Source organism: Nesoenas mayeri, assembly GCF_963082525.1.
Source record: "Nesoenas mayeri genome assembly, chromosome: W".
NCBI classification, from domain to species: Eukaryota; Metazoa; Chordata; class Aves; order Columbiformes; family Columbidae; genus Nesoenas; species Nesoenas mayeri.
Genome location: NC_137553.1, coordinates 1,631,751 through 1,657,515, shown reverse-complemented (window position 1 = coordinate 1,657,515; position 25,765 = coordinate 1,631,751). Strand labels below are relative to the sequence as shown.

The following is a 25,765-nucleotide window of genomic DNA, read 5'->3' as shown; positions in this document are numbered from 1 at the left end:
GTTTCTTGCTGTAATTCCTGTTTAAAATACATATATTTAGATAAGCTTATTTTTTAAATAAAATTGAATCAAGAAATAATTTATTTTGCTGGATGGACAATACTTAGATAATAAAAATTTAAGTTTTATCCCAAATTAATTATTTGTGAGTTATAGTTCTCCGTTGCTCAATGCTGATGGGTGTTAAATGCATACTTCCCCCTACTATTGTGTAGAGATTTAAAACCATATTATCACAAGACTTTTATGTAATTAAGTACTGAAGCTTACTGTTAACTTTAGACTCCTCATTTGATGCTTTTTGTTTGAAATCTGCATAATTGTTCCACTTAGTCCACTTTATGTTCATGAAAAGAAGAATAAGAAGCTAGTAGCATGCTGAAGTTAGCACTTAATTGCTTCATTCTTGTTTCATCATGATGTGTTATCTATAGTACTACAACAATTTTGGTTCTCATTCTTTATGAGGCAAGAGATGTCTTAATGTCTGCAAAATATTTGGCATTTGTAATCATCACTTGTGAAATTTGCATTTGTGATTTTAAGTTTTCAGTTATATTAAAGCTTAATCAGTTCAGAAAACAAACTAGGTAGCAAGAAATATGGAAAGGAAAAAATAATTTTTAAGAAGTTTTTAATCTTTTATAGGAACATTCATTATTTCAAGTTTATTTTTAGAAGAGTAAGAGATTGTCTCAGAAGTCATCCCTTTTGCCTCCTCCTGTAGGGTGGCATGTCAGTGTTATCCCTAGAAATGTGTGAATGTGTCATATAACAGATATGAAAACTCTGTCCTTACCTAATGAGAGGGCTGTGTCTTTCAAGAAAATTAAAAGAAACTCTAAAAAAGTTGGGAGGAGACACAGCCAGAACAGATGACCCAAACTAGCCAGATATTCAATACCATATGACATCATTCTCAGTATATAAACTGTAGGAGCTGGCCGGGGGAAGAATTGCTGCTTGGGAGCAGCCTGGACATCAGCTTTCCAGGTGGTGAATGATTGCATTGTGTATCCTTCGCTTTGTGTATTCTTTTATTGTTATTATTGTTGTTGTTTATCTCTTCCTTTGTTGTCCTGTCAAACTGTTTTTATCCCAAGCCATGAGTTTTATAATGAGCAGTTACCCACAGATCCAGATCAAGTCCAATGCACACAACCCATTGTCCCGTCCCACTCAGTGGGGTGAGGGCAGAGTTAACTTTTGAATACTCTGTGCAGTAACCCAGAGTAGCAACAATTACTTGAGAGGTTCAGTTAAATCACAAATTTACTAAAAACTTGGTGGAATTACAGCAAATAGTGGTTTGGCAAAAGTTTGTAACTATATCATAAAACTTATCAAGACTTCAACAACAAAACTCTCAATGATATTTCCTTTATGTGCTCAGAGTAAAGTTAGAAAGAGAGAAAAGAGAGAGAGATTGAGATATCAGAAGAAAGGTAAGATTTTACCACTCCAAAGGTCAATCAGTCCAGTGATGTTCTCTTGGTGGCGGTTGTGATGAGACTTCATTAATGCCACGTACACAGCACAGGTTTTCTGAATGAGGAGTTTTTATGCTTATGTCCATTTGCATGCAAGGTAGGAGAGGGCAGCTCGTCTCCTCTCTCTACTTGCTCCTCATGCTAATTAAGGAGATTGTTCCAGAAATAGGTTGGTGGTCTCAGAAAATAGGTTGGTGGTCTCAAAAGTGCCTAGAAGTGAGTTATTTTGTCCTCTAGGGGTAGCTGGTGATTCGTTATTTCCCCTAGCTGGTCATTGATTGCTGAAAGACCCTGCCTTGGTTCCAGCCCAATTAATCAAGAACGAGGACTAAAGCCTTGATAGGCCTCAAGGAAGAAACGCTGTTCATTCTTTTATCTCAAAAATTTATGTCTTCGTTTTGCAAGGACCTTCAAGAACAGACACAAGTTCTGTCTCCACAGCACTTAATCTGTTCTGGTCAGAAGTTGCAAAAACCAGCTGTTTAAGGCATAACATATACCGTTAATGAGGCCTCTGTTTTGCAAAGAATAGGGGAGCCTCAAGATCATCACACCCATGTGGTAGCAATTTCTACAGAGTGCACCATCATTGTATGGAACTCATTGATAGTAATGTCCTGGAAAGAAGGCAAGGGACAAACAGTGGATGAATTGGCCACCCAGCTCCATCAATACAAAAGCAAGTCTCTCTTCCTCCCTATGGTCTTGCGTCTCAGCTGTGGAGAAACTGCCAGATATGCTAGCTGAGAAACTGTCCTGAGAGTTCCAGTGATTCCAGCATAAGTTCCACTCCCCACCTGTGCGGACTAGTATCTCAGCTATTAAGAGTAAGCACAGTAGGTTGAAGGAGGTGATTCTGCCCCTCTGCTCTGGTGAAGCCCCACCTGCAGTACTGCGTCCAACTCTGGAGCCCTCAGTACAGGAAAGACATGGACCTGTTGGAGTGGGTCCAGAGGAGGGCCACCAAAATGATCAGAGGGATGAAACACCTCTCCTGTGAGGAAACACCAAAAGAGTTGGGGTTGTTCAGCCTCCGGAAAAGAAGGCTCTAGGGAGACCTTATTGCGGCTGTTCAGCACTTAAAAGGGGCCTAGAAGGTGTGGACAGACTTTTTAGCAGGACCTCTTACGATAGGACAAGGGATAATGGTTTTAAACTAAAGGAGGGGTGATTCAGGTTGGACATGAGGAAGCAGTTTTTTACAATGAAGGTGGTAAAACACTGGCCCAGGTTGCCCAGAGAAGTGGTAGATGCCCTGTCTCTGGAAACATTCAAGGCCAGGCTGGACAGGGCTCTGAGCAACCTGATCTGGTAGCTTGTTGGAGTGAATGAAGGACTCAGCATTCCGATTCAATGTGAATGAGTTGTGCAAGTCTGGATATTGGAATAAAGGTAGCATGCTAGAAAGAAAAATAACAGCTGCTACACACAAGTTACCATCACATTCATGCAGTAAAGAACTAAATTACTCGTGGTCTTCTGTATTATCACAAAACGCATGTTTTGAGTCAATGAATTCTCATGATTTAACAGACTGTGAACTTATCGTACCATGTAACAAAGACCTACCAAAATTGCAACATGCTTAAACAGATACCCACAAAGAAAACAGGTTAATGAGGAAAGCATCTTGCAGACTTTGGCAAGTTTACTGTGACCTGTGTGTTTTCAGTTAATTCTCTCAGCTTGTTGAAGTTCAAATTGTTCTGCCTGTAAAACTGTCTGAAATGATTTAATGATCTCTTGTAGGGATTTATTTTTGTCCTGCTCTTCTCACCTTAAAAACAACATTAATTGCAACAAAGTGTTATACTTCAAGATTCTATTCTCTGGACACTTTTCCCAATCATTTAACTTATACAGCAGCCACCATTAATTACTATATTTTACAAGACCTTCCTTCCTCATATTTCCAAGTGCTTTCATATGTTTTAAAACACCTCCCAATACCAATTTCTTATGAGCACGACTGAAAACAGTCATTCCTGACCCCATCTTGTAAGTAAAAACCATGAGAAGAGGGAGGGAGGGGGGGAAGCACAGGGCTGCTTGCAGCGTGAGTGGGAAAAGCGGGGAGAAGGTTTTACGGCGCACTTAAAAACAACTAGTAAAACAATTAACTCACATTCCTGACAAGCTGCTTGATTTTCAGAGAGGCAATACACAGGAGCACATAATATGTACTGTAAAACTCGCAAATAACATGTTGATAGCAAACATTAGCATTCTCTACTGCTAATCTCAACACCAGTGCTTCCTTAGCTTCTAAGTTTGCAACCTGCTTATTGATGGCCTCTTGAAGATGGTCAATAAATTGCATGTAATTCTCACTGGGACCCTGATAGTAGTTATAAAAGATTTGGCTGCTTTGTTGGTTTCAGGCATCTTTATCATAGCTTAATATGCAAGATCTGTTGACTACCTCAGGATTTCAGAAACTAATAGCGTCTGTAGTTGTGGTGTGTCAGTGTCTCTTCCAAGAGTTGTGGGATACCTGCCCCTTTCAACGAATCCCCATCGTTCTGTCCTAAATGATCTATAGCTGTTACATTGCATAGGTCTAATTTTGCTTGAGTCTTTCATAGTTTTTATCTGATCTCGGGGCAACATGTACACATACTCTTTTTCCTGTTAACTTTAAAAAAAAAATAATACTACAGACCCTCATCCGAGTCATCAGATAACACAGACTTGAACGGTGCTGGAAAATCATTAGTAACAGGGGGGTTCGGAACAGTGCACATTCTCGCCAATGCTTTCTAGCATCATAATTATTCATATAACCTGAGTCACCAGGTGCATCCCCTTTCCCGTCACGATCAGCATGACTGCATTGCCGACTGCTGGATTCACTCGCTATTAGCTGATCTAATCTGTCACACAGTTCTTTTGCCCAGTTCTTATCCGGCAACTCCTTCTGCTCTCGCGTGGAAGTTGGAGGGTTAAAAGGCAGTAAAGGCAGATACAAATTGGTAAAAGGACTGATAGTACACTTGTTTATGACTTGAGCATTCTCAGCTTTCACAGGTTCTTTGGGCAAGTTGTCTGACTCCAATTCTTTGGACTTGTTGTTCTCACCAGGGCTGGGTAATTGAGGAGGAGGCCACCCGCTCGGCATTTTTCCTCCCCCCGCCCCGGACTGCTGAACTATCGGGGGTGCCGAAGGCACAGCAGGGGATGGAATAGGGAGGGTATTGAAGACACGAACTGGGTAAACTTCACAGCAACTTTCAGGTTTCTTATCAGGCTGCAAAGCTGCAAAAACTCCGGCAGCAGCAGACCATTCAGCCTTAAGATCTTTTAAGGTGGTAATTGTAACCTTCCATCTAGTTGCTAACAATTTAGCTTCTTTATCTCTATTGCTGACCTTATCCCATAATTTTTGCCCTATATCATCCCAAAGTTCAAGCCTTCTCGGTTTCTGCTGGGTAGCCGTTAGTTCTACACCAAACTAACAGTCTACGTATGTTACTTTCTTCATATTTAAGTCCTCTCTCAGAGAGAATATCAGGAGGAGCTTCACTCTTCCTTCCTCCTGCCCCAGCTGCTCACCTTTTCCGGTGATTTCTTCGACAAAATTGTCTGCGGAACATCCGTACGCCTCCGCCCAGTTCTCAGTCCAGGTGATCCACCTCCGGCTGGGCCGCTCCAGGCTTTTCCCCGATCGTAGTAATATGCCGTTCAGAGCATCACATCAGGGTCACCATTTGTTGGAGTGAATAAAGGACTCAGCATTCCGATTCAATGTGAATCATGCAAAGCCATTTATTACAGAAACAAGCCTCCTTATATATGCAACTATTCTCTTATCACGCGTCCACGCTCCAAGCATGCATTCGCTAATTGGATATCATCTATGTTCATGAGCTCTTCATGTGCTGGAGTCTCACTGCTGATAGGTCCGGTGATTTGTCCCACGTTGGGGCCTTGTTATTACAAAGTTGCTTCTCTCTCACAGCCGGTCCTGTTTACTGTCTCTGAGTTGTCCTTGAAATTCCTGGCTGGTTCAGTAACAAGTCTCCATCTAACAGCAACCCCTCCACAGTAGCTCATTGCAGGGGGGTTGGATTAGATGACCTTTAAAGGCCCCCTTCAGTATAAACCATTCGTGGCTCAAGAGAGAGGATATAGAAGGTATGCACCATGAGGCACCCTGTGCTTTTACTTGCACGATCATGGAGAGGACATGAGGAAGTGGGGTGGAAAACCTACATCACTCCCATAGGTATGGGTATATAAGAGTTGCAAGGAAAAAACAATCAGAAAAGCAAATTCTGCCAGGAAAAATGCTGCTTCAATTTCCAGAGGGCAGTTCCCCAGGCAAAATAAGAGGGCTGATGTTACCTCTGATCCTCTTGAAGGGACTTTTGATTTGTTTTTGCAAGAAGCGAGTAATGAATACTATGACCATGATTAGAGGGGCCCTGTCTCCAGCTAGGTGGAGGAGAGGGACAACCAAGTTTATTGGACTGTGTGGACTCTATGACCTGGAACATCAGACCCACAAGTGTATAAGGCTCTAGTGGACACCAGTGCACAGTGTACCCTAATGCCATCAAGCTCTAATTGGGCAGAATCCATCTGTGTTTCTGGGCTATCTCAACAGTTGACTTTATTAGAAGCCAAAGTGAGCCTAAATGGAATAGACTGGCAGAAGCACCCCATTGTGACTGACCCAGATGCTCTGTGCATCCTTGGCACAGACTACCTCAGGAGACAGTATTTCTAGGACCCAAATGGGTATTAGTGGGCTTTTGGTATAGTGACCTTGGAGACAGAGGACATTAAACAGATGTCTGCCTTACCTGGTCTTTCAGAGGACTCTTCTGTTGTGGGGTTGCTGCAGGTGAAAAAGCAACAGGTGCCAATTGCTACCACGACAGTGCTCTGGTGGCAATATCACACCAACCATGACTCTCTGATTCCCACCCATAAGTTGATTTGTCAACTGGAGAGCCAAGGAGTGATCAGCAAGACTCGCTCACCCTTTAACATTCACATATGGTCAGTGCAAAAGTGTAGTGGAGAGTGGAGTCTAACAATAGGCTATCGTGGCCTGAATTAGGTCACGCTGCTATTGAGTCCTGTCATGCTGGATATGATAGAACTTTGATATGAACTGGAGTCAAAGTCAGCCAAATTATATTCCATAAGTGACATAACTAATGCATTTTCTCAATTTCTTTGGCAGTAGAGTACAGGCCACAGTTTGCTTTCACCTGGAGTTGACTGTATTGGAAGCCTAAGTGAAAAGAGTGGCAAAAGGAACCCCATTGTGACTGACTCAGATGCTCCATGCATCCTTGGCATAGACTATCTCAGGAGAGGATATTTTAAGGACCCAAAAGGGTATCGGTGGGCATTTGGCAGTGCAGCTATGGAGACAGAGGACGTTTAACAGCTATCATCTACCTTGCCTGGTCTCTTGGAGGACCCTTCTGTTGTAGGATTGCTGAGGGTCAAAGAAAAGCAGATGCAGATTCTTACCACTACGGTGCACTGACAGCAATATCACACCGAGACTCTCTGATTCCCATCCATAAATTGATTTGTCAAGTGGAGAGCCAAGGAGTGATTAGTAAGACTCATTCACCCTTTAACGGTCCCATATGGCCAGTGTGGAAGTCCAGTGGAGGGCAGAGACTAACAGTAGACTATTGTGGCCTGAATGGAGTCATGGCAGCACTAAGTGCTGCCAATCTGGACATGCTAAACTGCAATATGAACTGGAATTCAAGGCAGCCACGTGGTATTCCACAACTGGCATGTATTTGCTGGCATGTATTTGCTGTCTGCAGAAAAAGACCAGGTATTTTTCTGAATAGTATTTTTGTTTAAATGTGGTGTTCTCTAATCACATACAAGTTGGGAGCAGGTGAGTGAAATTTGATGTTGTTTGACCTGAGAAGGATTAGAGCAGGGATGTCAAACTCATTTTCACCAGGGGCTACATCAGCCTCACATTTGCCTTCAAAGGGCCAAATGTAATTTTAGGACTGTATAAATGTAGGAGTAAAAAAGTAGGTGAAAATGAGTTTCACACCCCTGGATTAGAGTTTTGCGTTCTAATAGTCCTGTCTGGTATTTATCTTTAGTAGTGAATATTGAGTAAGTATAGTAGGCTGTTATTATGCTCTTAAGTAGAGTGGAAACTACTTACAGTGAAAATAGGAGGTTGTATTTTGTTAAAGGGATATTCAGAGCATGGACAATGAAGGACCAAGCAAACGTTGAGGTACTGTAGATGGCTCTGAGTTTTCCTCTGAAAACTATGATCATATTCTGCTGACTAAAGAAAATAAAGTTTAACTATAGAAACTATTGAAATGGGAGAAGTAGAATACATACAAATTGCTGGAAAGTGGATGAAGGCAAACATTTTCTGTACAATATTGGTAGTCTTAGTTTTTATTTGAAACAACAGCAATGCTTTAATTAAAAAAAAAAAAAAGTATTTTAGTGGGAGTGTTTTCTTTACCAGGAAGCAGCATGATAACTTGTTTTAATTTCTTTAACTTAAGTGCATTATATCTAAACAGTAATAAGGTTTTGTTATGTCCAATTTGTTGATGTTGAGTTTTTATGAGAATGCTGGAGTATATTTTCTTGTTCTCCTCACCTATCAACTGGCCATAGGAGGTGGTAGCTAGTTGTTTAATATATTGTCTGTTTGGTGATCGGAGAATGATTTTCATCATAGGAACAGGAGCTGAAAAACACAGGCATTTCATTGCAGATGGAGGAAATAACTTTGTGAGGCTGATGCTTGCAAATGGTTCATGACTGTTCATTGAGTTCTGGGAAAATGCCAGAGCCTCAATGAAAGATTAGCAAGTCTAGTGTATGTGAAACATAAATAACTTTGTTAGGAGCCAATAATACTACTTCTAAGAAATACTAAATGCATCTGCATAACAAAACTTTTCAGCTGCTGCTGCATGAAGTGTGTGTTTTGACAAATGCCATAATCCCAGTAGACTTCTGAATTAGGTGCTTTGATTTGAGCTTGTGGCAGTGAGTTTGCCACAGGGTGTAGTGTAAACTTCAGTGTAGCCAAGCTGGTAGCTGGAGACTTGTGCTTTGCATGTTGGTTCACTTGAAGAGAACAATCAGTTTAAGATGTTATTGCTGCCCCTAGCAGAAATGCCAAGAAGGTCCACGAATGCTAGTTCGCTGTACATACCTGAATGCAAACCTGCCTCCACTGCTGATGTGAGCTGGAATGTAAAACACAGGGATACATGAAATGACTGGGAATGGTGCAATGTGTTAGACTTCTGCAACAAGATTTATCAGAGCTGCTCTATGGAGTTCTAAATTATGTCTGCACAAGGTATCTTTACACTGATGATATACCAGTTGTCACATTAATTGCTTTCTACTGGTATATTTTTCAGTTAAACTATTGCTCAGACTGATGGTTATATTGGTATACCATTGTGTGTGTTCAGTGGCTCAAGTTTCCTAACACATTAGTTAAATTGGTACTTGATTCTGTGGAGAAGACTTTGATGAAGTTTGACTATGTGTTTTTGTCTTTTTAAGCAGAGCTACAGCATAACTGATTGTAATGGTAGCTTGACTTCACTTTTATCTGAAAGTACATGACCAAGATGGAATTTCTGCAGATCTCACAGTGCTGAAGTGTGAGCGTGTGTATGATTAAAATACCTTCTCCTCCTCCCTTCTTTTTCAGCTTTCTGAAACAAAAGTCTTCACTGCTTCCTCTGTTCCAGCTGAGAATCATGTGACTCCTGGGCAAAGGTAAGCTCTTCTCCCACAGTTTCCCTATACTTTAAAAACTTTCTGCTTGATGAAGCAATGTTAGCTTGCACATATAAAATGTTGACTAAAACACAGGGCAGCCCTAGTCAGAGACTGGTCAAGCTAATTTCAAAATTGTGAAAGTCTTGCTTGCAAATCGTTAGTTTTGTGGGTTCCTCTGTATTGACTATGGAAGTGGAGCCAAACTTAACAAATCCACGAGCATAATACTGAGAACACCCTGTCTTCTGCACAAAGACCGCTTACAGGCAGGAACAAAAGTATCTGGGAAGAAAGGTTTTCTGTTGTTGAAAAGGAAGCTCTAACTTTGCTGTCCAGAAAATGGAAAGCCTGCCGTGTAGATGCAGAAAGTGTTCAGAATGTAGTGCTTTGACAAATATGTTAAAAGAAAAGCTTGCATTGGCAAGGTAAATTTCCTGGTAAACATCACAATTACTTACCTTAACTGATGGTGTAGAGTTCAGATAGAGAACTAAAAATATGGTAGTTAGTGCCTTCCTTTGCTTGTATTTGTCTTCACCAAATGCCTGGCCAATGATGTTGTAGAATTCAGTTGCCTGCATAAACCTCAGGTCCCAGGAGAGCAGGTTAAAGTTGTATGATGAAGACTTTAGTTGGATAGCATGAGATCTGAAAACTAGATGGCCTAATGGTCCTAAACATCTCAAATTCTGGTGTTTTGTTTTTTGGGTTTGTGGGAGTTTTTGTTGTTGTTTGTTGATTTTGGGGGTTTTTTTGTTTGGTTGGTTTGGGTTTTTGTTTGTTTTGGTTTTTTGTGGGTTTTTTTGGTTATATACTTATGTGATGCATGGTGTTATAAATTTGATAATGTTTGAAAAGAGAGCAAAGATAATTTATATTCTAACTGTAGTGGAAGGTTTCAGCTAGCAGAATTTTACCTTCTGGCAAAAACCTCTATTCTACCTCTTTTTGTATGGCAGACAAACAATATTTGAAAAGACTGTTAATCAATATTATTTCTGTTGCCAATATGGCGGCTTTAGTATTGTTAGTGCTTTCTTCAGTTTCAATGCAGCCTAATCATTGTGTTTATTCCAGCCAAACTTTGCTTTTTCTTACAGCATTGATTTGGGAACACTGCTTCAAAAGCCTGTGACTTCTACCCAAGAGACAGAAGGCAACTCATTTGAGGCTCCCCAGCAGCAGACCTTTGGCCAAGCCCTAGTCTTCACAAATTCTCAGCACAGCACCCAGATGGCATCAGGAACTGGCAGCTCCAGTGCTGTAAACTCTTATTCTCCTCAAAGTCTGGTAAAATTATCTTATGCTTTCTAAATATTCTTCATGAGTAAATATTTCAGTGCTGGTAATTTCATGAGATGTTTCAGTATTTGTAAAATTCAGGTTGCAAATGTTGAAGGAATGAAATTAAAAATTCCATTCACACACATAAAAAGGATTACTTTTTTTTTCCTGGTTTTGCTGAGTAGCTGTTTCTCAGTTTACATTAAGTACTTGTGTTAATTTTTTACTAGAGAGCAGAAGTGTTTACTGCATGCTGATTTAGGATTAAATCACTTGTTTATAGTGAAGAGTTCTATGCCAGAAAACTATGATTTCCAAGCACACATCTGACTGCTTTTTGTGGAAACCTGGTTATTTGAGAGTCAATTGTGAGGGCTCTAAATTGGGCACTTGTATTTATTCTCTGAAAATCAGTTCAGCTATTAGTAAATACATGCTGTTATGAGATGCATGGATTCAAGTAAATCAGTATTGTTGTGATCGGTGGTGGAAGTTGTATCAGTGATAACCGGAGATGATCTGGCCATATGCTACAACTGCTGAATTTTTTATTGCTCACTTATTAGTAATCTAGGACTTAAGAGGTTTTGCTTGCTGCCAAATAACAGCCATAGGTGATGTTCAAATTATTTATTAAATACTTCACTCCTTCTCCTCTTCTTTTTGTCTTTTGGTAGTCTGCAGTTATTTGTTCTGGCTTTGGAAAACTTGGATCCTCTAAATTGAAAAACTCTACTGGATCCCAAATCTTGGACCAATTGAAATCTCCAGGTTTGGGTCAGTTTACCTGTCAACAAAACAACAGTAGCTCTACCACCACTGCCACAACTACCACATCATCCTGGGATCTAAAACCGCCCATTACTCAGTCCTCAGTCCTTACTCAGTTTGGTGAGTGCTTTGACATAGTTTTCTCTCTCTCTCTCTCTCTGTTACTCTGTAAGATTTCTTAATGCCAATGACAATTTAAAATGGCCTTAAACGAAAAGCTTTTTCTAAAAAATTTAATCCTAATAATATAACTGGTTACAGCATTGTGTTACACTTACTTGCTGGTAATAAACGTTATGAGTATATCAAAAACTAAGGTTTGATAGGCTTAAGCCTATCTATAAATGTCATTGCATCTTTAGAAGTTGTTGAGCCTTCATGTAATGACATCTTTGATTTAATGTGCTTGAATATTTAAGTGGAACTTTGATGTGACTTCATTTCTCAACAAGGTCCTGGAAAATACTTATTTTCATTGTACCTATGCTGCTTCTACCTGAGTATAGGGTTGTACCGTATTTTGTCTTTTTTTTCCCCAATTTCTTCTCTTCTAACCATTACATTAATTTTGAATGAGTAATATATAATTTCTTCATAATGTGCATCACATCTCAGTGTTCTTTCCCTAGTGTGAAGTCTATGTGTGCTGAGAATGATGCAGGTTACCCATTTTGTCCATTTATAATTGCATGGATTTTTCATTTAATTGAGTAAAATTAGTCAAAACAATGAAAATGACACAAACTTGTTTTTTGCAGTGTAGTTCCTAGCAGTATTCTCACCGTGAAGAGTGATAGCTCTTGTATCTGTCTCGTGTGTATGTGTATCTGTTTCCAGATAGATAAGCAGCCAGTTTGGTAGCAGTTATAATCTTTTACACACAGCAATTCTGAAAAAAAATGTTTGCGTACACTTTTAAGTTGCTTTCTAATGCACTTCACCAACTGAATAAAAAAATCTTCACATTGCAAATGCTGTGGATCTGTTATGGTTGTTGTCCAGTGCTCTGATCCACTGCTTGACTTTCAGTGTCTGAAAAATATGAAAGGGGAAAAAACCTGTTAGTGTCCAGTGTCTCTTGACTTTCAGCCAGATTGAGATGGTAGGAGTGACTGGGAGGAGTGGCTGACACTCCAGAAGGCTGTGCTTCCATTCAGCGAGACCTGGACAGGCTGGAGAGTTGGGCTGGGAAAAATTTAATGAAATAGAACAAGGGCAAGTGTAGAGTCCTGCATCTGGGCAGGAACAACCCCAGGTTCCAGTATAGGTTGGGGAATGATCCATTAGAGAGCAGTGTAGGGGAAAGGGACCTGGGGGTCCTGGTGGACAACAGGATGACCATGAGCCAGCACTGTGCCCTTGTGGCCAGGAAGGCCAATGGCATCCTGGGGTGTATTACAAGGGGGGTGGTTAGTAGGTCCAGAGAGGTCCTCCTTCCCCTCTGCTCTGCCCTGGTGAGACCACACCTGGAATATTGTGTCCAGTTCTGGGCCCCTCAGTTCCAGCAGGACAGGGAACTGCTGGAGAGGGTCCAGCGCAGAGCAACAAAGATGCTGAAGGGAGTGGAGCATCTCCCATGTGAGGAAAGGCTGAGGGAGCTGGGACTCTTTAGTTTGGAGAAGAGGAGACTGAGGGATGACCTCATTAATGTTTATAAAGATGTAAAGGGTGAATGTCAGGAGGATGGAGCCAGGCTCTTCTCAGTGACAACCAATGATAAGACAAGGGATAATGGGTTCAAACTGGAACACAAGAGGTTCTACTTAAATTTGAGAAGAAACTACTTCTCAGTGAGGGTGGCAGAGCCTGGCCCAGGCTGCCCAGGGGGGTTGTGGAGTCTCCTTCTCTGCAGACATTCCAACCTGCCTGAACACCTTCCTGTGTAACCTCATCTGGGTGTTCCTGCTCCATGGGGGGATTGGACTAGATGATCTTTCGAGGTCCCTTCCAATCCCTGACATTCTGTGATTCTGTAGATGACTTCCTATTTGTGTTGAAAATAATCTTTTTTGTAGGGGCAGGAATACCTCTACATTGCATCTCCAGACCCCTTGGAAGTATTCACAATTTATTGGCAGAGTTAATTGCAGTGAAACTTGCAGTGTTTGATTGAAATAATCCATAACAGGTTTTGAGGCCTAATGTGTGATAATATTATGTGACTGTATAGATGGGTTCATTTTCATATTTTTGAAGAAAGCTAATTAATGCTTGCTCACAGTTGTTTATTTAAAGTAGAGAATATAAAATGTTTGCTTTATAATTGCAGTGGTAATGTTCAATGTGAAACTTGTGTGATGTCTGAAAGAGACTTGCACACTCTATAAAATGATAGCCGTTGAGTGTGTCATGTCACCTAGATTCTTTCATTAAGAGTAGAAGCATGAAAGACAGAGTTTAATGCTTTAATTTTGGTATTTCTTATTCCCAACGCTGACCAGACTTTAAATCCCAGCCTGAACCATCCCCAGTTCTGAGCCAGCTGACCCAGCGACAGCAACAACAAATGCAGGCGGTTCCTGTTCCTCCTTCTGGGCTGGAGTCCTTCTCCTCCCAGGTAAAACTCCGAGAGACATCACCAATAGACACCTCTACAGCTGTTAGCAAAATGTTACAGCTCCCTGCTATCTCTATGGATAACCAGACAGTGACTGCCCATCAAACCCAGCAGAAACAAATAAAACCACCAAAACGAAGGATAACTCCAGCATCCAAGGTGGGTAATGGAGTGGTAGCCTGTCCTTGGTAAACATATAAACATACAAAAGCTTGTATCAGAAATAGTGTGGCCAGCAGGACTAGGGCAGTGATCATCCCCCTGTACTCGACACTGGTGAGGCCACACCTTGAATACTGTGTTCAGTGTTGGGCCTCACTACAAGAAAGACATTGAGATGCTGGAGCATGTCCCAAGAAGAGCAACGAAGCCGGTGAAGGGTCTGGAGCACAAGTCTTATGAGGAGCGGCTGAGGGACCTGGGGCTGTTTAGCCTGGAGAAAAGGAGGCTGAGGGGAGACCTTATCGCTCTCTACAACTGCCTGAAAGGAGGTTGGAGCAAGGAGGGAGTCAGTCTCTTCTCCCAAGTATCAAGTGAGGAAATGGCCTCAAGTTGCACCAGGGTAGGTTTAGATTGGACATTAGGAAAAAATTCTTCACTGGAAGGGTTGTCAGACATTGAAACAGACTGCCCAGAAAAGTGGTTGAGTCACCATCCCTGGAGGTGTAGACATGGCACTTAGGGTTTAGAGATGGACTTGGTAGTGTTAGCTTTACAGTATGTCTTTTCCAATCTAAATGATTCTATGATTCTATTCTATATATAAGTTGCTAGGGAGAAGGAGAGCAAAGATCATTGTCTATTTCTTTTTTATAAAGCAGGAAATTGTAAACTGGATAGATTTAGGTCCAAAATACAGTGATGTGTCTTTTTCAAGCACATATCCGATTGCTCTGTGTGAAAAATTACTGTTGCTGACTAAAATTTTTGGACTGACTTAGTAGCCACAAGATGAATATTGGCTGAAGTGGGGGGGGGGGTGGACAGGGATGACACTTTGTTATTGTAGAATAGTATGGCTTACTCTCTCTGCTCCAGAGTAGGGCACAGAATCAATGAACTAATTTCAGGTTACAAGAATATAGTTAATTTATGTGATGTAAAGAGGGGGTTTGTCACAGATCTAGTTAGCAGCAAAGGCTGAGGTAGTAACTGAAGAAGCCTGTAGTTAAGGAAGGAGAGGGTGTCAGTTACTGATATCTTTATACAGATAGTGCATGCAAAGGAATGATGGCTTTTTTTCCCTCCTTTAAGATTCCTGTCTCTGCAGTGGAGATGCCTGGATCAGCAGATGTGACAGGGTTAAATGTTCAGTTTGGAGCTCTGGAGTTTGGATCAGAGCCTGTGCTCCCAGAGTTTGGATCAACTTCAAGCAGTGAGAATACCAGCCAAGTGACCAACAATAGTTTGTACTCAAAATCTATAAAGTACGTCTGAGTTCCCCTTGTGCATTCTTACATGTCTTCTTTAAGGGTTCAAGTTTGTGCCAAAAATATCGCACAGTTACCATGTAACGAGAGGGGGAAACAGGAAGACTTGTAAGGCAAAGTGTTTTCTGTGGATGGCAAATTAAAGGAGAAATTGATTTTCTAATGACAGTCAAAATCTCCCTGGATGGGTCAATGAGAAGCTGGAGATTACATGAATGTAAATAACCTTATAATAAACTATCCTTTATCAAATTGCTTTCTCATGTTTAATTGTCCTGATTTTCAAATTTGTTTGAGGGTTTGTTCCTCATACCCATTTTTTTCTGCTTTTGATCCAGGAGAGATTACCCTTGTACCATATAGCTGTGTCAGTAGATTGGCACCAGATCACAGATCTGATACTCCAATGGGATGAGAAAACAAGCCAGGCTTTAGATATGCAGAAGCTCACTGAAGTGCTAAAATAGTCAATGATAAATGCCAGTGTACCAGTAACACATTTTTTTTCTTCCTTATTAATTAAAAAATTGGCTTCAGTAAAAAGCTTCCTGAAGTTAATTTAGAAATACTAGTAAAAATTAACTTTCACATTCATTTCTAGTTCTATAAATGATTTAAGCTGTTTAAAATATGCAGGAGTGTTTTACTTTCTAAAGTATTTTTTCCTCTTTGCATAGTTCATTCTGTTAGACTGCTACTGTAACATTAGAATTCTGTTGTAAAAAGAGACTGTTTCTCATCATATACCAGGCTTTATGGATCTAGTTGTTTAAAAAAGAGAGATTATGATAGTTATTTTATCCTTTGAGAGGGTGGAAGTAACATGACTGAAAAGTGCTTGTGTGTAAACTCTTGTTTTGGTTGGGCTGGCAGGAGGAAGGTGAATGGTGCTTAGTGTAGCTGATGGTTTTGAAGCAGTGATTACTGGGGACCAAAGCAAAATTATGTATTTTTTCATGATTAGATTTTATAGTTTAAGGTAGTTCTAGATGACTGTACGGGAGCCGATATGTTCATTAAGGTGTTTGAAATGTCATTTACCAAGTTGATAAATAATTTTTACTTTTTCCAGTGATCCTTCGAATACCTCTTTGCCAGTATCCAATACAGTACAGGAGTCCACCTATACAACCTCTGCCATCACCTCTTCCAGTTTGACCTGCTCATCCCAGAGCACTAGCCCAGTAACAACAACTTCCTCCTATGAGCAGACATCTGTGCATAGTAGGATAGCATACCAAAGCTCCATGGCTCCATCTGAATCAATCCCTGTTGCAGTTACGGTGAGCGAATTTCAAAAATAAGACCTTGGAAAAGGTGAAATATTCTTATCCATGTTATACTTGTATTACCCTGCTATGTTAATATTTTAACCAAGCCAAGTGGTATTTTTGATTCCCAAGTCCACTCTGTTATTTGTTTTTTCTTTTCCTATCATGTAGCCATATTTTGTATTTGGGATATAAGAGCCTCTGATTTTATGGGTTTTGACTTCTTAAATTGCTGTTTGACCTTTTTTCTTAGTAACACTTAACATTCTAGTTGAGTTTCCTTCCCTGAAGCTTAGCTTTTAAAAAATTAACTATCTCTATGTGTAAATTTTAATCATGGTATTTTGCCATAACTTGACAGTTTCTATCCAAAGGTATAGTATTTATTAAATATATATGGCACCTACCGAATGGATCCCAAACTATTTGTGGCCCCTCCAGCATTACTCTTTTGTTGGATTTAAACAGCAGTGGGAATTAGTTTTGTGTTTTATTTTAAAAAGCATAGGGAGAAGTCTAATCTAGGACAGAGAGGATCTCTCTCGGGAGATATTCAAAAGTACCAACTCTCTTTGTATATGGAACGTAGGTTTGTTTTGAGATAATTTATTAAATGTTTAAGGAACTTGTGAGAGTAAGTTTGTTTACTTCTGGCCTTTATTATGTAATGGCTCAGTCACACTTGTCTTCTGCACTAGCTCATATGTACTGGTGAGGATCAAGTGTAGACTATCTACTTCTGTACTTCAGCGTTATCCAAAAAACAACTGGTGCTTCTCAAGTGTTATCTTACAATGGAAATAAAATGGTGTCTCTGTAACTTGCATAGTTAAAATTGTGAGTTGCATTAGAACAAAAGCAGAACCATTTTCTATATGTTAATGCAATTCTTTCTTTCATATTGGTGTGAACCTGAAGTTAATATTATATACAGTAGATGGGAAGGTCTCCTGTTGATGGGTATAGTATGGGCAGTGTATGGAATTCTGTATGTTCAGAACATCTTGCACTTGAGAAAATTTTGTGGTTTTTTTAAAGGCAGTAACAAGTTAATTTTCTGCCTTTTCTTGTCTTTCAGTTTAGAATGAATATAGAATTTTGCATGAAGCATGTTCAATGTGTGATTCAGTCTGAAAATTTAATATACCTCTAAAGTGATTTATTCATTTCTTCTTTGTTTACAGAACGGGCACAGTGGTGTTAGAACACAGGCAACTCTTGACAGTAAGTTTACAAAGCTTGGTTGTGCATAGGACTTTCTGATCTTTCTCTACTACTTACTGTGCACACAACTGTAGCAGTGACATCTGGTTTAAGGTTTTATATTGTTCTCACTGGCTAATTTTTGTCTGACCTGTTTGAGTTTTTTGTACTTGCATAGGATATACTGCTTGTTTTTGACTAAAACTCAAGTATGAAAGCAACCCTATTAAATCTATAAACCTAAGCAGTCTTAGAATTAGAGAAGCTGCTTTGCTGCTGCTTTTTCTTTTTAATTTATGTGCCAAAAATTAATATAAAACTAAAAATTTCTATCAGATTTCTTAGCAGTTCTTCCAGTTCTCAATTGGGAAGCTGTGAGTAGCATTTACCTGGAATGAAACAAAGTCACTCACATTCTTTGAATGCACCTCTCACTGGGTATGCTACTTATGCTCTGTTTACAAGCCCGTGGGGAATAAGGGTGACTAACCTGCTCCCTCTGCCGGGTAGCTTGCTGCCTTACAGTGGAGTAACAGTACTGGCTCTGATACAGGCATTACTGTTATCTTCATCTTGGCCTGTTTCTAATGTGGTATTTTACTTGTAGCACGCCTACAATGCTCTTCCTGGAGTTAAAATAATTGTAATACTCTTCTGACCTTTATATGCTGCTCTGTGGAAGTTTTCAAGGGCAGTGGTGTGAATTAACATCTTTTGGAATTCCAACACTTTCAATTGTAGGTCTGTCCTCCTCTTAAACATCTCTTCGGGTAGGTCATTAGTGGGGCAGTCTTTTTTTTATACTTCTGAGTAGAAAGAAGTTGAGTATTCAGACCTGTAAACAGTGTTTTGTTAGTGCCAAGTTCAATTTAAATGAGCAGAAGGAGTGTGTATGCCCAAAGAGTTGCCACTTAAAAGATTGTTATATATAAAAACAACTTTTCAAGTGGAAAACTTTCTTATTCATGTACAGTATTAATAAACAATTTCTAAAATTCACTACAGGACTTGTCTTTTTGCTATAGAAAACAAAGATCTGAGAATTCCTAATATTTTTGTAATTATTCTTTAATGGCTTTATTAGTCTTTTTTCTATGCCAGTTCTCTCTTGAGAACACTTTTGGTTTTTTTCTGTATCTCAAGCACATAAACTGGAATCAGTTTTCTTCCATATATCTAGTTCATGCATCCAAACTATTTTGAAATTCTCTCTTCTTAACATTTGAAAGTACTGACCTTTTCCCTTATGTATGTGCTGATAATGTTCTTAGTTGTTCATCTCTCATCTTCGCTGCTGTTGTCCTTTAATATCCAGATCTCATGCTTCCTAAACCCTTAGTTCAAAGTGTGATTGCTGTGTTATAATTCTGACCATCCTACTTGTCTTCTGGTTTTCTTTGTTTTGCACACTGAGTTCAGACATCTTGTAAGGGGTCTTATTGAATATGGTGATTCTGTCCCTTGTATTGAGGGCATCTACTTTTACTTCAAGAAGGGAACCCTGCTCTAAATGTATTGAGAGTCGTAAATGTTATTTGCTTATTTTTACATGTATCTTGCCAGGAGGTATCAGGTGATACAGTTGCCTTCTTCATAACTATGTTTCTGTTTGTCACTGACAAAAAAAAAGTGTAGAAACAGCTTGGTATTATGTTGGGCAGTAGAGTTGTTCAGTGGTTTATTACAGTATAGTAATGCTTTGGAAAGGCACATCTGTGGTAAACAAGTTCTACTCTGTGTAGACTCAAAAGTAATATTAATGCTAAATGCTTTTTTTTGTCTAGGTCAAACAAAGTAAGACAATATTTGACAACTCTTTAGCCATTAAAAGTGCTTAATGCTGTGCTCAATTGTGACCTTTTATTGTAGCTTTTTTTAATTCTACTGCATTACACATTTGATGCAGTTCTTCAAACTGGTAAGTTGTGTGTAGCCTTGTACTCCAGCGATCCGAGTCTCAAAAATCAAAGGTGCTGAGTAGGTTGGACTGAAGAATCAGAGCTGTAGGTAAAAGCGGATTTTACAGTGCCTTGAAAAGTGCAAATGACATTTGTTCGCAGAACCCAATGCAAGGAATTTTAAAATGAGGATTGACTTGTGAGCAAAAGTTAGTAATCCAGATAGTGGGAGGTGAAGTGCAGAAGACTGTAGTTTATTACATGTGTAGCAGTGAAAATTATAAATCTATTGCAGGTGAAGAGCTTAAAGGGAAAAAATTATCTGTTGCTGTTTGAATTTTCCTTAATAGCCAGATTGCTTGATATTGTTACTGGTTCTTAGTAGTCAAGTTTTTGTAAACAAAGGAGAGAATACTGTTGTGTTCCTGGATCCAGACTGGGGTGTCAGGTATGTTGGAATTTGTTTTTTGAATGCCTCTTTTTAACTCGTTGCAGCTACTTCATCAGTTCTAGTGCCCAAGACAGAGCCTTCTCCTTCGCTACCTTCTGTTGGTTCTCTGCCTAGTGTGATATCCACCACTGCTTCACTTCTGCCTTCAGCATCGCAGCATGCAGCAACATTGCCCAGCTTGCCTCAGTCCAGTGATTTAGCCAGCAGCTCACTTTCCCAGTTAAGCAGGTACAGTAGGAATTGTGATAAAGTGAAAGGAGTTCAATTTTGGGGAAAGGGCAAACATGAGGGTTATTGCATATGGGACTGTCAGACACAAGGGTCCCCTTTTCTGACATTAACTAGAGTTAGGAGAGAGACCAGGATGTTTCTGGTTGCAAAGTATGAGCTCTGGGATGCCTCTTAATGACAGCAGCTGCTGCCCTCAAGTTTTCATGGTATATAAACAACTTTCTTTCAAGGGGCTCTTGCTTCAATCATGCCAGTTAAATTGATTCCACTACTTTGTTTTTCCTACTTTGTCCACAGTGCCTGCTGTTTGTTTAGTGTCATATGTTTGAAATCATTCCATAACAGTTTACTTCTTGGCTATTTTTGAAATATTATAGTTTCATTTATATTTGTATTTATTAAAAAAAAACAACAACAAACAAACAAAACACAACACGGAAATAATTCCACAGGGACAGTGTGTGTTTTTTCTTTTTCTAAGACATTTCCTTAAGAAACTTTCAAATATCAGATTGGTGTTCCTTGGAAGTACATTTAGCACAGCTTAGTTTATTTGAACTATCTGTCTGATTTTTCAGTGCCTGTTACTTGAGCTTCATCCTCAGGCAGGTGACATCTGAGGCTATACTGGTTGAGTTATATTTTAATACTCACCTTTGTACTGTATTTGTTAATATAAGAAACTAATTTGATGGGCTATCGTAGGATTTTTTCTGTTTCACATTTAGGATGTGGTTGATTTTCTTTTAATATGCTAGTGTTTTCTGTTGGAAGAAATGGTAAATGTGTCAAATAACAAGAATTACTCCATTCACATTAGAAACATCTTCTCCCTACATTTGTTTGTTGAAAAGCTGTGTACATTGGTAGAAATTTTAGTTGGAGGATTGATGCTGTTGGACAGATACCAAGCACCATGAAAAGATGATTCCGGAATTCCAAGCATATCTGACTTGGTTGTGCTGGCAGATCTTGTCTGCATCTTTACCGTAGGCCAGATGGTCAATTAAGGTATATTATAAGAGCCAGGCAGAGTGGGTGAGGGAGTGGTTTAAAATCATATGTTGGACTGAACCATTTATTTCCTTGCTGTCTGAAGTGGTATCATTCTAATTCCTGCAGATGGGAAACAGTTTTAATGAGTTGAAGTAAAATTAATCTGTGAAACTGCAAAGATTTATTCTGGTCCCATACCTTGAAGAGCTGCAGTAAGTGTTTGCCCTTAAATTAGGGCATATAATTTAGCCTGCAGCTTTGTTATGAAAACTGCTGTATTTTCTTGTGACTGTTTCCATAGAGAACACTAAAATGTTTGGATCTCTCTTGTTATGGTTAGGATCTCTCTTGCTTCTGATTTCACATGAGGAGGGGCTTTTTGAGCAACAAACCATACATATTTTTGTTTCGTTTGCCTTTGTTCAGTGTTCATTTTGTTTATTCCATACTGTACTATAAGTTATGTTCTTGATTTCGAATGTAAGGTATAACTTCCATCAGTGTAAATGTTTAAGAACCAGTTTCAGTCACCTTTCAGGGAGACATATAAAGATCTTTGGATTACAGATGAATGTTGGTGCTGCTGTTACTGCCAAAAGTTCACAGGCCTGGTTATCCAGGGAAAAAAGATGGTGCTAAAGCAGAGTTGCTTCCACAAATGAAGTTATCTGCAGATGTTTTTCATCAGGGGTTTATTTCTTTGCATATTTTGCAGTTTATGTATAAAACTGAACTGATAGTTCTGATTCATCTTTAGAAAGAGTAAATGGCTTTTGGTGGGGTGTAGTGGTATGAACTGACCTTGATTAAATTGACAGATTCTGTAGTAGTATGGCTATTTTTTGGGGCTTTCACAGATGCTCTTCATTTACTTTTTTTTTGACCCCATCTTTTGAGAGTGTGGTGGGGCTTTTGGCAGAGTTATGGGGCAAATACCTTGTAGTTCTAATTTGTTGAACTAATGTTATGTAGGTTATGTGAGAAATACCATAGTAAGTCAAAACAAAGCACTGTCTCATCTAATTAATACCTGTACTCCGTGGCAGGCAGCAGTAGTTGCTCAGGGAAAGAATGAGAAAGAAGCCATGTGTTGTATGAACCTTCTTCTGGTTTTGGACTTGGCATATTTTGGAGTTGTTGCTACATAATTCACAGAATCACAGAATGGTTGGGGTTGGAAGTGACCTCTGGAGATCATCTAGTCAAACCCACCTGCTGAAGCAGGTTCACCAGAGCTGATCACACAGGAACATGTCCAGGTGGGTTTTGAATGTCTCCAGAGAAGGAGACTCCACAGCCTCTCTGGGCAGCCTGGTCCAGGGCTCTGGCACTTCAAAGTAAAGAAGTTTCTCCTCATATTCAGATGGAACCTCCTATGCTTCAGTCTGTTGCCCCTCATCCTATCATTGGGCACCACTGAAAGGAGTCTGGTCCATCCTCTTGACACCCACCCTGGAGATATGTATAAGCATTGATAAGAGCCCATCTCCATCTCAGCTTTCTCTTCTCCAGGCTGAACAGACCGAGCTCTCTCAGTCTCTCCTCATAAGAAAGATGCTCCAGTCCCCTCATCATCTTTGTAGCTTTATGCTGGACTCCCTCCAGTAATTCCTTGTCCTCCTTCCTGAAGCAGCTATTGTTTTTCTAAAAATATAGTAAATCGATAAATACAAATGAATGGTGTTTTAGATGTTTCTTGTTAGTAATAGTTGTCTCTGTACTTCATTTTTTTTCATCAAATAGTAGGATATTAGTTAAAGGAAAAAATGTCTGTAGGGGTGTGCATATATACACACACATATATATGTGTATATATATACACACCCCTACTGACAATTCTTTCCTTAATATCCTACTCTGTGTATATGTGTATACACATATATACAATTTTTATTCTTTAACTAATATCCTGTTACCTACTCTGTGTTTGTATAAATATATGTGTGTATATACACATACATATATGTATTAAAAATGTTCTAGTAAAAATTATTTTTATTCTTTGCAATTTCTTTCTAGCTCCCTTTCCAATCATCAGAGCGGCCTCTCCCCTGCCTCAGTGTTGTCTTCAGACCCATCACATGCAGTAAGTTCTATTTGCATTTCAACACATTTGGCATATAGTCAGTTTATCTGATGATTAAGACCCTCTCTTAAAGTTCATTGTGTTCCAGTATGCGAAGAACCAAAACAAGAACCTTCTCTCAGGGAAGGACTGCCAGCCCTCTAGTAGTAAAAAAAGTCTTTATCACTTGTGATTTGTACTAGATCAGGAATAGCTATTACAGAGACTTGCCAGTCACACAACTGTATAGGAAATTTTTGTGCCAGCAAGGAGGAATGGAATAAAGAAAAAATTTCTTGTAAAAAATTATTAAAAAAAAGATCTTTAGAAGCAACTGTCTGAAACTTCTCCAAAATGTGGACTGTTAGCAGTCTCTGCTGGAGAGGTTAGCTGGCAAAACACAGGCGATGCCTCATGACAGATGATTTTAGAGTATACCATGTGGCATTGTTGTCACCTGTGTATTTAATGCATTCAAGGTAATAAGGCAAATGGTAGTGAACACAGTGCTCTAGATGAGGTTGCACAAACAAGAGTCAGAGAGATACTGCCTTGTTCTGTGTACAGTCCCAGTTGGGTTGTTCAGATCAGTTACTGCTTTTCTTTATGCCTGTATTTTGGTATGTAATGTTCTATCCCTACTGAATATGTAACTTAAAAATTCACACTTACCAAATGTCCTTCTTTTCTGTTGTCAGAGTTGTTTTGGCTTCTGTGTGTTGATGACACTGTTTTGCAGGTGTGATCAGCTTACAGCTAAGGCACTGTATTGTGCTGGATTCGAACCAGGAACTCCTTTATCCTCATGTGTTCCTGTAATACATCTGATCTGCATTTCAGTTTACCACATTGACTCTGTTGTGAGGCACTGCAGTTGTAATCTTTTAAATTTCACAAGTGCATTGAGGAAATCACAATAGCAGTGTACTGTGTTTTGAAAACAAATATTGTCTTTTGGAAGAATATGAGAGTTTATTTAACATAACAAGTACTACCTTAAAGGAGTATACAAGCAAAGGGCATGAAATAATGCAATTGAGTGACATTTGAGTTACTGTGGTATAATTTTGTGCTGATATAGTGGTTTGAATTTAACTCTCATGTAATAATTTTCTTTGAGTACTTAAAAATCACAAGCATGCAACTTAGTTACTTGCTTGGTACACAGATAATGCATATCTTTTTATTTTCCATGTGCTACTGTTAGTTTAAAGATTTTCGATTTTGGTTGTGGTTTTGTTGTTTTGTTTTGGTGTGGTGTGTGTTGTTTTGTTGTTGTTTTTTGTTGTGTGTTTTTGTTCGTGGTGGTTTTTTGTGTGTTTTTTTGTTGTTTTTGGGGTTGGTTTTGGTGTGGATTTTTTTTTGTTGTTGTTTTTTTGTCGTTTGGTTTTTTTTTGTTTGTTTTTTGGTTTTTGTTGTTGGTTTTTTTGTGGGTTTTTTTGTTTGTTTTTGTTTGTTTTTGTGTTTTTTTGTTTTCCCAGCATCTTCCACTGTGGTTTATTTGCTATGTGATCCTAATTTTTTTTTGTCTCCTTTCTAGCACACTAGTGTTGAGAACACAACTTCGCTCCAGCCTTCAACAACCTTTTCAACTATTTCAACCCCAGCCACTAGCACCACTTCTTCAGTTGTCAACATGGCAAGCAATATCAACACTACAAACAGCCTTGGCCTGAGTGTTACCAGTGTGTCTATACCAGCTGCTACCACACGGGCAGCTCCCTTAGTGTCTTCAGGTTTGCAATATTAACATATCACATGGATAGACAGAGAACTTCAGTCAGCAGGGCTGTCAATTGAACATCTCATTAGCCATTAACTGCACTAAGAAATCCACACTCTTGACTATCATACTTTATTTGCTAACTAAAGTTTCCTGGTTTTGTGTATTTGAAATACTTGTTAGGGTGTTATGTGGCATTTATATAGCACATTCCATCCCCAAAGAGCTTTATAGACAAATACCAGAGCAGTTGATAAGTTTTGAGCTAGGAGATTCTCCCAGTTTATGTTCCAGGTTGTGATCAGTTCTTGGCTGTGAGTTCACATTAGCTTTAATTTTGGTCTTCTCTGTGACTTGAATTCATTTGGCAGTATCAAAATATACTTCAGTGTCCTCATCATCATATGCCACATCCCTACCGCCACATCTACAGAAAGGAAAAAGATGTCTGGGTCATTCCACAACAAATAGCACTTTAGAAAAAGGGTCCACAAAGAGAGAAGATGGGAAGGCTTCTTGCACTGAAGTGGAAGCAATGCTAAATTCTCTCTTGCTTCTCTAATCAACCTGAACTATTAAAAGGAAATCCTATGAAGGGCACAAAATGAAAGGAGAGAATTTCCTCTCT

At 39.4% G+C, this 25,765-nt stretch overlaps 1 protein-coding gene across 2 annotated transcripts in view; it reads left to right on the top strand.

Annotated features, from left to right (window-relative positions):
* Nucleotides 1-25,765, top strand: part of LOC308051366 (ubiquitin-associated protein 2-like) — a 131,974-nt gene that overhangs the window by 70,219 nt on the left and 35,990 nt on the right. For both annotated transcript variants that reach the window (XM_080361750.1, XM_080361749.1), the window contains exons 11-20: nucleotides 9,187-9,254; nucleotides 10,358-10,547; nucleotides 11,219-11,432; nucleotides 13,754-14,028; nucleotides 15,124-15,296; nucleotides 16,372-16,582; nucleotides 17,755-17,794; nucleotides 20,167-20,350; nucleotides 23,369-23,435; nucleotides 24,955-25,150. In XM_080361750.1, the coding sequence (XP_080217876.1) occupies nucleotides 9,187-9,254; nucleotides 10,358-10,547; nucleotides 11,219-11,432; nucleotides 13,754-14,028; nucleotides 15,124-15,296; nucleotides 16,372-16,582; nucleotides 17,755-17,794; nucleotides 20,167-20,350; nucleotides 23,369-23,435; nucleotides 24,955-25,150 (1,618 nt within the window). The remainder of the gene's footprint in view (nucleotides 1-9,186; nucleotides 9,255-10,357; nucleotides 10,548-11,218; nucleotides 11,433-13,753; nucleotides 14,029-15,123; nucleotides 15,297-16,371; nucleotides 16,583-17,754; nucleotides 17,795-20,166; nucleotides 20,351-23,368; nucleotides 23,436-24,954; nucleotides 25,151-25,765) is intronic.